This window comes from Nicotiana sylvestris, chromosome 12 (genome assembly GCF_000393655.2).
Source record: "Nicotiana sylvestris chromosome 12, ASM39365v2, whole genome shotgun sequence".
In the NCBI taxonomy this organism is placed as follows: domain Eukaryota; kingdom Viridiplantae; phylum Streptophyta; class Magnoliopsida; order Solanales; family Solanaceae; genus Nicotiana; species Nicotiana sylvestris.
Window position 1 is genome coordinate 84,908,109 of NC_091068.1, and position 16,028 is coordinate 84,924,136.

The 16,028-nt window shown below is 44.4% G+C and overlaps 1 protein-coding gene across 1 annotated transcript; it reads left to right on the plus strand.

The window, feature by feature from the left end:
• Positions 1 to 2,666: 2,666 nt before the first annotated feature.
• Positions 2,667 to 3,326, plus strand: LOC138883306 (uncharacterized mitochondrial protein AtMg00810-like). The gene has a single exon (XM_070163986.1). It carries the CDS (start codon positions 2,667 to 2,669, stop codon positions 3,324 to 3,326), a length of 660 nt encoding a protein of 219 aa, XP_070020087.1.
• Positions 3,327 to 16,028: the final 12,702 nt, after the last annotated feature.

Below are 16,028 nucleotides of genomic sequence, written 5' to 3' on the forward strand. Positions count from 1 at the left end.
GGAGAACTGTTAAAACTAATAGGATATCCTCAAGACTTCAAGTCCAACCTTAAGATGAAGAAGAAGGGAAGCAACTCAGGAATATATGCTAATCATGTCAATACCAATTACAGTCCTACTATGCAAAATGCTCATATGCAGATGCAATTTGGAGGTTTGCAGTGTGGGACTTCACCTACATCTGGTTTCCAGCCTCAACAAATACAGATGAATGTTGTACCAACTGGAGTCCAGACTCAGCAACAAACAGTTCCTTACTTTACATAGGAGCAATATCAGCAGATAGTGCAGCTACTTAACAAGGGAGCAGATGAAGGCTCTTCTGCCAGAGCTACAACTGCAGGTAAACTAATAGCTCTGTTATCCAAGGCTGTTAATCTCAATTGGATAATAGACTCTGGAGCTTCAAATCATATGACATCCACGCTAGAAATGCTAAGTTCATGTCAGTCAATTCCCTCTCAAAAGGGAAGTAAAGTTCACTTGCCAACAGGTGATGTTGCCTTTATTACACATATTGGAAAAGCAAGTGTTCTTAACAATCAGGATATCAACAATGTGTTGTACATTCCAGAGTTTAAGTACAATCTACTGTCAGTATCTAAACTGACCAAATAGCTGCAGTGTCTTGTGGCATTCTTTCCTGACTTCTGTATCTTCCAAGATCTCTACAATGGTCAGGTGAAGGGGATTGGTAAGGAGGACAAGGGACTGTACCTATTACAAGGCAAGACATTAGTCGGTGGTATATTCAGTCATGATTCAACTCAACAAAGGAATAAAACTGTGCAGCAAGTATCTGAGGTAAACTCTGTATATAAGTCTACTATGCCTGAGAATAAGTCTGCTTGTATGATTAGTGAACACTTTGAATCTAGTGCACTGTGGCATAGAAGACTAGGTCATGCACCTATAGATATAATCAAGAAGCATACAACTCTAAGTAGTTTGAAGTATAATCACACACATTGCACTATCTGCCCTTTAGCCAAGCAATCAAAGTTACCTTACAAGCTAAGTACTACTACCTCTAATGCTGCATTTGAACTGATTCATTGTGATGTATGGGGGCCATATAGAGTGCCTACATATGACAGTAAAAGGTTCTTTGTTACTATTGTAGATGACTTTTCCAGATTTACCTGGGTTTTCTTACTTGTTTTTAAGTCTGATACAATGATTGTCCTTAAAGAGTTCCTAACAAAGGTGAAAAATGTATTTTCCACAACAGTTAAGACTCTGAGAACTGATAATGGTAGTGAATTCTTTAATCAAGAAGTTCACAGTTTATTGTCATCCTTGGGCATTATTCATCAACGTACCTGCACCTATACACCTCAGCAAAATGGAGTTGCTGAGAGGAGGCACAGAACTATATTAGAAATGGCCAGAGCTTTGAGGTTTCAAGCTGCTGCGCCTTTGAAATTCTGGGGAGATTGTATCTACAGCTGTTTACTTGCTCAACAGACTTCCTTCAGGGGTTATTGGTGGCAAGTCACCCTTTGAGATGCTTTATTTGCATGCTCCCAACCTCACTCATCGCAAAGTATTTGGCTTTTTGTGCTATGTAACTTCACCCAAAGAGCTGGACAAATTTGCTTCCAGAGCAGTACCTGGTGCATTTCTAGGATATTCCTCAACTCAGAAGGGATATAAGGTCTATGATCTTCACTCAAGAACCTTCCTTGTAAGCAGAAATGTGGTGTTTAAAGAAGACATCTTTCCATTCAAATGCTCACAAACCTCTGGCACACCTATGTTCCCTGTTCTAGATCTTCTTCCTGCAGTTACTGAAGTTCATCCTGCACCTCTATCCTATGATACACCTATGAGAACACAAACTGACACATATCCAATTGACATACACCCTTCAGAGGAACCTCTCTCCTTAGTTCCTTCTCTTCCTTCTTCTCCTTTGACAGAAGAACACAATACCTCAGAGGACTCTCAGGCTCCCTCTGTGAGTCTGAGAAGATCATCAAGACCTAGCAAAACTCCTTTGTGGTTGCAAGATTATGTGACTCCTGCTTCCTCTCACACCTGCCTGTATCCTATCTCCTCACATGTATCCTACAATGCTCTCAAACCTGCTCACCTTCATGCCCTATCCTCCTACTCCTCTATTACTGAACCACAGTCATTTAATGGAGCAGCCTCAGATCCCAAGTGAATTGCAGCTATGAAACTTTAAATAGCTACTCTAGAAGCCAATCATACATGGAGTATTGTGGACATGCCTGTTGGAAAAGATCCTATTGGATGCAAATGGATTTTTAAGATAAAGTTCAAGGCTTCAGGAGAAATTGAGAGATACAAGGCAAGACTGGTGGCCAAGGGCTATAGTCAGAAAGAAGGCCTTGACTACTCAGAAACCTTTTCTCCTATAGCCAAGATGGTTACTGTGAGGTCCATCATTGCCTTAGCAGCTGCTAAACAGTGGGTTATCTATCAAATGGATGTGCACAATGCCTTCCTCAATGGTGACCTAGTGGAGTATATCTACATGCAGATACCTGATGGGTTTGCCAGACAAGGGGGAGTCTTACAAGGTCTTCAAACTACACAAGGCCTTGTATGGGCTCAAACAGGCCCCAAGACAATGGAACAAGAAATTAACAGAAGCATTACTACACATGGGCTTTCAACAGAGCTACTTTGACTACTCTATGTTTACCAAACACAATGGCAGTGATCTAGTTGTTGTGCTGGTGTATGTAGATGATCTACTGATCACATGCAACAATATTATGCTATTAAATCAGACAAAAACTGATTTGCAGAAGAATTTCAAGATGAAAGATCTAGGTGAGCTAAAGTTCTTTCTGGGCATTGAAGTTGCTAGATCAAAAGAGGGTATAGTTATATCTCAAAGGAAATATGCCTTGGAGCTTATCTCTGAGTCAGGTCTAGGGGTAGCCAAGCCAGCAGGCACACCTCTAAAAGTGAATCAAAAGCTAAAATCTCAGGAGTATGACAAAGCAATAACAGGCATAGGAAGCTCAGAAGAATCAGATGTTGCACTTAAGGATCCAGGCAGCTATCAAAGGCTTGTAGAGAGATTACTCTACTTAACTATGACCAGACCAGACATAGCATTTGTGGTTCAAGTCCTGAGTCAGTATATGCACAACCCAAAAGTCTCTCATATGGAAGCAGCTTTGAGGGTAGTGAGGTACATAAAAGGAGCTCCTGGGCTAGGACTCTTCATGCCAGCACAGAATGCAAATGAGTTATCTGCATACTGTGACTCTGACTGGGGCTCTTGCCTACAAACTAGGAGGTCAGTCACAGGTTACATAGTAAAGTTTGGAGATGCTTTGATCTAATGGAAATCAAAGAAGCAGGAGACTGCCTCCAGAAGTTCTGCAGAAGCTGAGTTTAGGAGCATGACATCATATATTGCAGAAATAGTATGGTTAAATAGGCTGTTCAAAGAGCTTGGAGTTCATCTAAACTCACCTGTAAAGCTTATGTGTGACAGCAAGGCTGCAATTCAAATTGCAGCAAATCCCAATTTCCACGAAAGAACTAAACATATTGACATAAACTGTCATTTTGTTCGAGAAAGGATACTGCAAGGGGTACTGAAGACTCAGCATGTATCAACTAAGGAACAGTTAGCAGACTTACTAACAAAAGGCTTGGGCAAAGCCCAACATGACTATCTTCTGAACAAGCTCGGAGTGAAGAATCTCTTCAAGCCTTCAGCTTGAGGGGGAGTGTTGAGAGAAGTGGAGTTAGTAAACTATGGTTAGCTATCTATAGTTAGTTAATCTAATTAATGTGGTTAGTTAGGAAGTTAGTGTATGTTAAAGTGTACAAATACACAATAGGAGCTAATGTACAAAGAGGACTTTCATTTTTTCAATAGAACGGTTAATCCCTTTCTCTTCTTAGCCTTCTCTCTAAGCTAACCTTCGATATGAGAACTTCCACAACTATGGAAGCTAACAGTTTTGTATGAAACTAGCTAGTTTTAAGGGTGTTTGCTCATCTGGGTTTCCATGGTTTCATGAATATTATGAAAGAAGAAAGGGCTTTTATTTTAAGGAGAAAAAACCAGTAATTTTTGCTTGAGATTTTCCTATAGCAGCACTGAAAATAGATGTAGTTTATGATGATTTCATGGCTACCCTTTAGGTTATGAGTATAAGAATGTTAGGAGAAGAGACTGTAAAAAAATTAAAGAAAGGTGCGGCCGACTCCTCTCTCTTTTTCTAAATATGTTCGTTCTTTCTTCCTTTGTCTGCTCAGATCCGTTCTTTATTTTCTGCTCTTTGCCGTTTTTTAACCTCTGTTTTTCACTTTTTTTTTGCCCAGCCCCTTTTCTCGTTACTCTCTCTGTTTTTCGTTTGTCTTTCCCCTTTTCATTTTTTGTGCAAAGAAAATCCTCCCCTTCTCTTTTGTTTCTCGTGTTCCCCACTCCCCTTTTTGGTGTGTTCTCCTTCTATCCCTAGGTCTCTTGTGTGCTATCTATATAGGAATATTTGTACAATATTTTTACAGAGGGTCAGGAGTGATGCATGAGCTAGCTTTGGCCAGCTGATAAGGACGGAAAAAAATCGGTTTAGGGAATTCTTGGGAGGGAATCCAACGTGAATGTGCACATGTGGGATAATATTGTTGTGCCCACATGCAAGTGCAAAGTTTGTTATTAAAAAATAATCTTTGTAACTTGGGTCATTTTTAATTGGCTCTTTTTTTGTTTTATTTTTAAATTCCTTTTTTTAGTTATTAATAATATAAGATACTACTTCTACTTGATTAACATAGAAAGATAAAAAAATGCTAACTACTCCCAATTCATTTATTAAAATTCTTAACTTGAAAAGGATAAAGTAGACCCGTATATTTTTTGGAACCTTTTTCTTTCTTTTGAGAATAAGAAGACAATTAATATGTAAAATTGTGACTATTTTTGTTGTTTTCAATTTATCTAAAATAAACATATAAAAAGGTGTAATAAAACTAAAATATTAAGGTTAAACTTAAGAACTATTCAAATACTAAAAAGTGAGTGGAAAAACCAAACATAGTAAAAAATTAGGTACTCACACACTCAATATCTACTTACCTGCTACATGTTCCTACTTGTCATAATTGTATATTCTCATTGTCATATTTCTTTTTGTTTTTATTGTCCTTATATTTCTTGGTGCATTCTATTATATTATTTCAATTACGTGAGCCATTTAGTTATTCTTATATTGATGGATCATCAAGGTTAGGGATTTTAAGTTGTTGGTTATTTTCCATCTATATTGGTAGTTCTTAATGTTCCGTATATTTTTATTCTCTTATGTGTTGATATTTTGTAAATAGAGATGCTGAGTCATTTATGTTAATAAATTGATATTTGGGGATCGGGTTGCACATCGCAACAATATTAAATGGAATTGATATTGGGGGATCGAGTTGTACGCCGCATTAAAACGGGAAAAGATATGATATTGGAAATGAGTTATATGCTGAGAAAGATATTGTGTTAAAATTTGAGATGGGGTTGCACGTCACAACAGATTTGATGTGTGTCACGACCTTAAATCCAGACTCGGTCGTGATGGTGCCTCTCGTGAAGACAAGGCCAGCCTACACTTACCCATTTTAGTTTTAAGCAGTTAACAATGAGAATTAAGTCTAAAACATGATAAATGACCCAATATTTAAGCAGTCAACAGTACAATATGTGGAAAAATAACCCAACACAGCCTGATACCGAGGTGTCATTAGTCATGAGCATCTAAAAATTTGGAATAAGACAAGAAAGTCTACAGAGTTCAATACAAATCCAAAACAAAGAGAAGTAAGTCAAGGGAAGAAACTCTGGGCTGCGAACGTCGGCAGCTACAAAGAGAATCTTCGGATCCGCCTGAGCTGGAATAATCAACACTCGGTAGCGGGAACAGATGCGCCTGAATCTGCATACAGGGTGTAAGGAGTAAAGTGAGTACTCCAACTCAGTGAGTAATAATCATAAATAAACGACTGAGAGCATGAAATCACGCGAGGAACATTATAGGCTATAATGAAGCAGTAAAACAGGTAAGAACAGTGATTCAGTAAAGATATGTAAAATCATATAAGTTCAGTTTAAACTTCAAGATATGCCTATTCAACAATTAAACATGTAAATGACAGACAAATAAGACAGATAAGCACATAAAGGATTGCCCCTCGGGCATAATGTCAACAATACCAGCCCATCGGGCTATATCTCACATCACAATGGGTGTGCAAACTCCTGGATGGGCCCCTTACGGCCCAAGCGCAATATCAAGCCATCTCATGGAATCATCACTAGGCTTTCGGCCTCATATTAACAAGCCACCTTGTGGCGTACACATCTCAGGCCCTCGTCCTCATAATCATAATCAGTGTTTCCTCACAACATAGGCCCTCAGCCTTACTCAGTCAGAATCTCATAGCCACTCGGGCAACATTAAAACATATTGCTCAACCCAAAATATCATTTAAGTGTTAAAGCAGAGTAAACATGGCTGAGTTATGAAACCAGTAGAATACAACATGATTGAGTTCAAGTATAAAGTCAAAACAATGAGGAATATCAATAAAAATCCCCTAACGGTTTAAATAGTTGGCACGAAGCCCAAATATGGCATTCAACCCAAAACAAGATGATAGCAAATAGATTTCAGTCAAATACGTGGTAAAATAGTCATTCAGGACGGACTAAGTCACAATCTCCAACAGTGCACGACCTCACGCTCGTCATCTAGCGTGTGTGTCACCTCAATATAGCACAACAATGTGCAATTCAGGGTTTCATACTGTATGCGGTGAAATCAGAGGGGTCTATTTCTCACCGCTAAGGTGCATTCGGGGAGTCATATCAGCACCTCGAGGCTGCAGGATTACGATCGAGCTCCTTCTTTCGAGATTTGTCCGCGGCCCAGCAAAGATTCCAAGGATGGGGAATTTGTCCGTGACCTAATGAAGGTTCCATGGATGGGGGATCCCCGAGGCGGGCAGCTATAATCAACAAACACTAGCACTGTGCCTAGCCGTCCCATCCTCGTATCTTTGCATTTAATGCACTCTATACTATATTGTATCCCCTCTCCTATATAAGGGGAATCCATGCCACTTTGTAGAGGGCTGATGTTGCTCCAACTATTCCTCCACAAAATCAATAATATCTCTCTCTCTCTTCTCTCTAACTTGCTTGCTCTCACTGGCTCGAGACCACTTTAGCATTTATCGCTTTCTTACTTGTTCTTCATTTATTGCTTGGCCTTGGCCATATAGAGCTTTGTTTGATCATAACCTATCTGTTATCCCTTTCCCGAATATCCCCAATAGCTCGAGCTCGACCCAGATATCGACCCCGAGGTCCCCCATCGACTAGTCCTATACCCGGACAACAGGCCTCTCGGTTTGATTACTGCCTCGTTTTAGCTTGCATTTCATCATTAAACTTCATGTTCCTAGCATCATCTGCTCTAACAGCTAGCATAAAAATAGATCACGTATTTTTAGAATCTCATTTACAAATTTAATTGTTGTTACCATTTTTACGGTAAACAGTTTAGCGCCCACCGTAGGGCTAAAAATAATAGTGATTATTTTCTTGCTGGTTTCATTGCACAATCGCAAGTTACCTTTCACACTTTTTCTTGTCCAAGATATCTTGATTTTAGGTCAAAATATCTGGCTCGGTAAACAAAATCGAGAACGACAACCTCAAAAACCACGGGGAAAATAGTGTGTCTGTCCCGACAGCTCAAGCGTCACCACAGAATCTCGATAACGCGCCCAGACCGATTCTAGCGGAGGCAGATTCAGAGGACGCACAACAAGTCGACGAAACTCCCCACATCGATATGAGCATACGACACAACGACCGACAGGAAGCCCAAGAAACCCCAGCCCGGGAAGAACATAAGTTAGTCTTCATGTTATTTTTGAGATGTTTCAGGCACAACAGTTGGCTATTGCTTAGTTGCAAAGCCATCCGAAGACTCCCAGCACAGTAGCGCCGGAAACAGCTCCCCTCGCTGAGCAAGTGCTCGAAAGATCAAGCAATAACGGGTCCATAGCCGACCCTATCATAGTAAAGATGCTTGAGGACCTCACCAGAAGGATCGAATCGGGTGAGAAAATGATAGTGGCTAATGATAAAAAAGTCGAGACCTACAACTCTAGGGTCGATCAGATCCCGAGAGCGCCCCCGGTCCTGAAAGGTGTAGATTCGAGAAAGTTCGTGCAACGGCTGTTCCCAGAGGAAGCGGTTCTGAAACCCATCCTAAAGAACATCAGAATGCCAAACACTCCCAAAATACAATGGGACCTTGGATCCCAATGAACATATCACCGCCTACACGTGCACGGTGATGGGCAATAATATAAAGAACGATGAGATCGAGTCAGTCCTGCTGAAGAAATTTGGAGAAACGCTCTCGAAGGGGGCCATGATGTGGTACCACAACCTGGCTCCTAACTCCATAGATTCGTTCGCCATGCTGGAGGACTCCTTCGTAAGGGCGCACGCCGATGCCATCAAGGTAGCAACAAGGCAGTCCAAAGTATTCAAGATTAAGCAAAGGGAGAACGAAATGCTGCGTGAATTCGTGTCTTGTTTTCATACATAACGAATGGAGCTCCCCCAGTCTCCGACGACTAGGCAATACAAGCATTCACTCAAGGTCTGAATGAACGAAGCTCGGTGGTATCAAGGTGGCTGAGAGAATCTGATCGAGTATCCCACCGTAACCTGGTCGGACGTCCACAACCGATACCAGTCAAAGACCAGGGTCGAGGACGACCAGCTGGGAGCCCCTTTGGGCTCAGTATACCCGAGCAGGCTCTTGGCGAAAGAGTCAAGATCGAATAAAGAAAGGTACCAGCCATACCCCGATGATCAGAGAATGCTCCAAAGCACAATCTACCCTGTAACGGCCGATTGGTAAACCAAGGACAGAACCCTCAGGGACCCCTCAACAGGGGTGGCTTTGGCAGGTACGCAGGACCAACCGGGGCACCCCGCCTATCAAAGTATAGCTTCAACATCGATGTGTCAGACATCATGTTTGCCATTAGCAAAATCAGAGATGCCAGATGGCCCAGACAGGTACATTCAGATCATTCCTACAGGAACTACAATTCGATTTGCGAGTTTCATAACTCGCACGGGCATCGAACCGCAGATCGCAGGCAGCTCCGAGAGGAAGTGGCCCGATTGCTCGATAACGGGCACCTTCGGGAATTTCTCAGCAACCGGGCTAAAAATCAATCACTAGAAGGAGAAATAGCCAAAAGGAACAAAGCAGACGAGCCCCAACACGTCATCCACATGATTTTTTGATGGTCGCCCCAGACGCATTCAAATAAAGGACCACTTAGCAACCACCGAATAAAGTGCCAAAACTGAAGAAGCGCCGTCGCCACCAAGGTATAATCGCCCATCCCTCTTTCCATCCTCTACTTCACGATAACTCTTATGCAGGTCCACGACCAAAGTAATCAGGACGACACTCCGGCTCGAAGATCGTGAGGCTTCAAAGCGTCTACTGCACTCTTTGCCTTTGATAAGTTTTTTATCCCAGAACGGGTTTTTACTGGTAGGAGTTTTTAACGAGGCAACATCCACGCACTTCCCAAGGAGGATTCAGCGAGCCCACGAGACTTTCTTTACAACCAGCCCACTCCAGGAAATGACGAACGAAGCTCAATAAGAAATGATGCACCGGACTGAACGGTCCAAGGAGCCGAGCTCACAACAACAAAACAACATGTATTTAGGCCAAGCAATAAAGAATATATTTCGGCATCTCGTATTCCAGAAAAGGGGGTTTCAACATGCTCGCGGCAAGGGCCCCTCCACCGAATGTATCCCGAAATACTCGGAGACTTAGCGTCAACAATTTGGCACCCTGCACGGCCCGAGGGTCGGAACTCCAGGCTCATAAAGCCCCAGCAAGATAACTCCGTGCTCACGAATAATGGCCTTCGAGCCTAAGCAAACTCGATGACTCGGAGACTGTCGCCAATCGCCTTACACTGGTAAACCCGAGGCTGTAAGACCCCTAGCGGGCAGACTCGGTATGACCAGATCTATTCTGCATAGCAACACAAACTGTAAGACCTCAACAGGCATAACAAACTATAAGACCACAAAAGGCATGACAAACTGTAAGACCTCAACAGGCATGAAACTTAAAATCCCGAAGTTTAGGCTATACGTCGCATTTGTAAGAATACTGAAAGGGCATACCCTCGGTGTAGACACCTAAACTATCACTCAGGATCGAAAATAGGCTCCAACCAAACGCATATGACTACAGTCAAAACGGCTGGTCCAGCCAAATTAACGCGACTCGGGGACGCCCGACCGTCGCTAAACAAAATTGCAGGCCACTACTTCGAATATACTTCGGAAAAAAATAGTTAAAATAGGCTTCCCTCAACATGCAAATGAGCTTTGACCATGTCAGCTCCAAATCACAAGGCTTCAAGCTACTTAGCCTATGAGCTAAGAACCTTCCGAGGTGCTCGAACATCGCTGCTAACGACTTGAAATCGAGGTTCTTCCAGAACCGACGACGGGTCAGGCAAAATAATTTCAAAAAGACCTTAATGAGTGGAAAATAAAGCCTACAAAAAGCCCACGGGCAAAAGCGAAAGAGCCATTGTCGCCAGCCAAACGAGCCTCCGGTCCGCACATTAAAAGGTCTCAAAGACCAATCCGCGTAAGAGCCATTGTCGCTAGCTTAAAAATAGAAAACTCGAGGATTAAAATGAGCTCGAATCGTAACCTGATTCGGAGACTGGATACAAAACAGTTAACTACACTTGCCTAAGGGCCACATATATAGAAGGTCGCTCTGACCCGAGACATAAAAGCCACTATGTCCAGCCTATGCAAATGCAAAACTCGAGGGTAATTAAGCTCGAGTTGAATCCCGACTCGGAGACTGAACCTGAAGATGGTTAAAACATGCAAGCCTAAGGGCAAAAAATGAAAGCCGCTATCACCGCCTAATAAATATCGGGGATACATTGTAGGTTCGGAGGTTTCTGCCAATCCAAGGTCGAATCGACTCAATTGAAACCCCAAAGAGCGGAAATACAGAAGATACAAATTGCGGAATTCCCCCTCTTATTTTTACATATTGACGGTGGAGCGCAATCTCAACCTACAACAAATAATGAAAGCTATATACACAATGAAGGAGGCAGGGAATAGATGTTCCCCCTTTTCGGCAACTATGGCCCGGTGATCTCCTCCTCATCGTCCTTAGCATCGGACAGAAGGAACTTGGCATCATACTCCTCTCTTTTAGCTTGCTCGATCTCCCCCGAGAGATCAAAACCCCTGGCATGAATATCCTCAAGGATTTCCCTCCGGGTTCTGCACCTCACATACTCCTTGTTGTTTGCACGATCGAGGGTCTTCTTTAGCTCAGCTTTAGTAGCAGCAGTGCTTCTTGAATAAGCCGCCATTTTCTGTCCCTCCCTAGTATTGTTCATCACAACCTTGGTTGGAAATCCACCACCTTGATTTTTGCCCTCAAAAGCTCGGATGAGAGTTTTGCGATCATCTTCGCCCGAGCCAAATCATTCGCGCAGGCAGTCTGGATTTGCGCCTCAAGAGTTGAAGCCCCATCACGAGCCCTCTCTTTGTCCACAAAGTGGGTATTCACATGCGCTTGCAGCTCGGTGAATTCGCGTTTGGATTTGCCAACCTTACCTAGAGTTGTTCCAGCTCATCCGCCTTATCTTTCAACTGAAATAGCAAAACATCAAGGCGACAAGACAAAAAGGGAATCAGGCCAGCGTGAAATGTAGGGTATCTGTTTCTCCAAGAGGGCCTTCTGGGCCCGGCTCTGTTCCAGCTCATGTCGTAAAGAGACAAGCTCGCTTTCCTTTGCCGCACAAAGAAGCTTGAGGGATTTCTCCTTATCCCGAGCCTCCCGCAACAAAGCCTCGCAACGAAGCAGTTCGGCTTTAAGCCTATCAAAGGCCTGAGAAAGGAAGCCAGATAAAAAAAAGGGGTGCGCAGCGCCAGAACATTCTTACAGTAGTCGAAACTCACCATAAGGTCAAAACGCTGAGCCTCGCCGAAGACCGAAGCAATGTCCGATCGTGTACCACTCTCGGAAGGTTGCCGATCGACCGAATTGCTCCTCCTTAACTGCAGCGAAGAAGTCGCCTCACTAAAAGCCTTCTCACACCCCGGAGCATCTTTCCTTTTACCGGCACTCCTTGACCACGGGGCCAGCAACCTCTTCTCCTCCCCCGGAGGACTCGGCCTCGCCTCGAAAGAACTCCCAGCACCTGCAGCAGATAAATCAGATGAACCAGCAAGAAGGAAGCCATCTATTAGGGGGCAGAACACCAGGCACCTACCATGATGCTTCGCCTCCCATCTCCCTTTTGATAGGTCTCGCCACCGGTGCCTATCATAAATCGAGCAAGCTGCCAACTTACGAGACCACTCGACAAAATCAAGGACCTCACCGAGCGACCAATGAGTTGCTATGAACAAAGAACAGAAGGATATTGTTATGGGGCCAACCTCATGTTAAGATAAAGGCAGTTCAAACGAAGCACTTACTTGTGAAGTTCCATTTCTCAGGAAATGGCAAAACTTCTCCAGGGATAACATTGGTCGTTTGGATTCGAACGAACCGATTCATCCATCCATGGTCCTCATCCTCCTCACTGCCGATTACAATATCTCAGGTGGATCTACGCTGAAGAGCAATCAGGCCCCGATAGCGCAATGGCTGGTACAACCTCACGAGGTGGCTGAGGGTAAATTCTATCTCGGCCTTGTCAGCATAAAATCTCATCGTCTGCACTATTCTCCAAAGAAAGGGATGAACCTGCACTAACGTTACTTGATATCTTCTACAGAAATCAAGCACAACCCGGTCCGGGGAACCCGGCGCAAGAACATGAATATACACACTCAAGAATCCCTCAACATATGTCATGACACTCTCTTCGGAGGAAGGTACTTACAAAATTGCACCTTTCCCCCATCCACGTTCTTTTCTAATCATCTTGAGGTTTTCCTCCCTCACCGATGAAATAATCCTCGATACATGCTCTCGATGGCCCGGAACATTGGGAGGTTTCTCTGGTGTGACAGCCCTCCTCGAGGCAGGGTACCCCAAGCCTCTCTCTCCCGACATCGGAGGCGAACTGCTGGTGCCGTCCGAATGTGGAGCATAGGAGAGACTCCCCTTCGACCGATGATAAATCGAAGTAGCAGCCATGACTACGGCAGAATAAGGGGGAGAAGATGAGGATCCAGAAAAAAATTCACTGAAACATGGAAGAGGAAGGACTAGCACAAAGCGCCAGGATCTGCAGAGGAGATAGGCTTATCAAGAACTGCAAAATCACCAATTAATAGACAGATGAGCAAATATATAGAGGCAAAGCGACAACTGCCCGTTTACCCAAGAGGGCCAATTAATTCTGGCCACGTTAACGTCACCCTCTCCTAGGGGAGTGTACTGGCGGAATCACCCCGGCTCCCACATGTATCAGAAAACTGCAGGACCTCGGGAGACCCCCGACTCCATAAACATCGGTTCGAGAGGAGCTGTCGACTCAACCATGGGACATGGCCAGTTTCAGGGCCCCGGTTTGTCCATATAGAAGGCCCCGAAGGGCCAATGCTGGAACACAAAAGCAAAAAGCCAAGGAGAAGGGCTGACAGAATGAAAGCTCCTTTTATACATTGACAAAAGAAAAAACATCTTTACACTGTCCATTTCCAAGGTTGCAGCATACAAAGCAAAAGGGAAGTCATACAAAAAGGGGGGGGGGACTCGGAGACTACTCCTCATCACTATTGTCTTTGCCCTTATCAGGGGCAATCAAAAGCGCCAATCTTTCCTCTACTGCACGGGCCTCCTTAAGATTAGCTGATAGCTCAATGCCTCTGCCCTCGAGTTCCTCCATGGTCTCTCTCTTCGCCTCCGCTTTGTCATGCTCGATAGCTCGGAATAGTTTCTGCTCAGCTGCCATGGATATGTCACGAGCCATTATATGTGCTGTGGCCGCATCCTCTCGATAAGTAGCAGCATCTTGTTCGGCCTCGGACTTAGCCACGGCCAAAACAACAATCTCCTTGCGAGTATCCGTGAGAAGATCTAGGGATGTCACCAATTCCCTGGCCAATATTTCATTTTGCTCTCTCAGACTGGAGATCTCCGCATTCAACTGATTAATCTGCGAGCAACTCTGCTCGAACTACGGGAGAAGGGCAAGTCAATGAATATACGAATACAGAACGTGTGTGAATACATGGTAAAAGGTCGGGTACGAGCAAGGCAAAATACCTGAACAACAAGATTGGCCTTCTCCCGGAGCGCCGTCTCCAAAGCGGCCCAAAGCTCTCCCAGCTCTTTATCTCCCCGGGCAGAGCGGGCCTCCGAATCCTGCAGCTTCGAAATAACTTTCTTATGCTCCTTTTCGTGATAAGAAAGCTCCCTGCGAAGCCGGAGGATGGCATGGTCGTACATCTCCTTACACTGCGGCATAATGGAAAAGTTAGAAAGACGACGAATAATGCCTGAGGACAAAAGAAATGCGCAAGGAATGACTATCACCTGTTGTATGGACTTCTCCGCTGCTTTAACGGCTCCAGCAATATTAAGATCATCTCTGTCGATAACGCCATAAAAAATGTTGACAATAAAGTCTCCCCCTTGGGAGGAGTCCCAGCTGTGGCGCCGATCATCTCGTGGGCATCCCGCAGTTCCCCTGATGAAACCGGAAAGTTCGAAATGAAGTCGTTCAGTTCGTCGATTTCTCCAAGTGGAAACCCATATCCCTGGAAGGCCCCCAGCTCCGGCCCCTCAGGATCGACACCAACGGTCCCCCTAGAAGAAGCTGCATCAAATCCGCCTGCACAATTCGAAGCTATATCAATGTCTTCTTCAAGGACCCTCGGGCCACGAGCCCGGCCAGAGCCAGTCGTTCCGAACTCAGTAGCCTTCGATCGGGGTGCCTGAAAGTCTCTCGCACTTGACCTTGTTCTCCTCCTTAACGGACTTCCATCATCGTCCTCTCCTTCGGTATCAGGATTCAACGCTGAGGTTAGGGTAGCAGTCCCGACAATGGCTCGACGCTCAAGTGACCTAGTTTTTTTTGCCGCAGGACAGACAACGGCTGCCCTACTTTTCCTATTCTTGCTCGTTCCAGGCTTTAAGGCCCCTGCTTCACCATCAGGGGGCAGCCTCATTTGCATATTCTCGCCAAGACCTACGCCAACACAATAATCACGATACACGTTCACTAAGGGCTCAGAAGGAAACACAAAATACGAAGCATAGGCAGTAAAGGAACCTCACCATGATTCTTGGCCACCCAACGCTTCTTATCCAGGCCGGTCCAAGACCGAATGCAGTACGGGAATTTCTCGCTAAATCGCCCGATCCATCCCGACAAATCTAGGAACACCTCCGGATGCCAAGTAGCAGCTGCAGAAAGCACAAAGAGATTATTCTGTCAAATGGAAGAGTAGTCGAAAAGCGGCTAAAGGGAAAATCACTTACGTTGGGTGTTCCACCTCTCCAGAAAGGGCATCCTCTGGGCCGAGATGATATCTGAGGTCCTCACTCGGATAAACCTGCTCATCCATCCTTGGTCCTTTCCCTCATCGACGCTCGTGAAAAAAGATCTTTTAGACCGATGGAGGAGCTTGATTAAGCCTCGATACAGTCGAGGTCTGTACATTCCTATCAGATGATTAAGGGTAAAATCCTCACCTTCAACTCCTTTGGTGAAATGTCTAAGAATCAACACTATCCTCCAAAAAGAAGGGTAGATCTAACCAAGTGTCACCTGATATCGGTCGCAAAAGTCAAGAATAATCGGGTCGATCTCAAGGGGAGGAGACTCGATGGATTTATTAAGGCCCAGGGTGAATGGGTAAGTGTATACATAAAGGAAGCCAGCCTTGAAGTCAGTAATATTATCGTTGGGACCGGGAATCTCCACCTCTACTGCCTTGCTCCATCGGCAGTCCTCCCTCACCTTGCTAATATCGG

What these genes read in the sequence shown, in the direction of transcription:
- LOC138883306 (XM_070163986.1), top strand. Translation starts at nt 2,667, where the DNA reads ATGTTTACCAAACACAATGGCAGTGATCTAGTTGTTGTGCTGGTGTAT.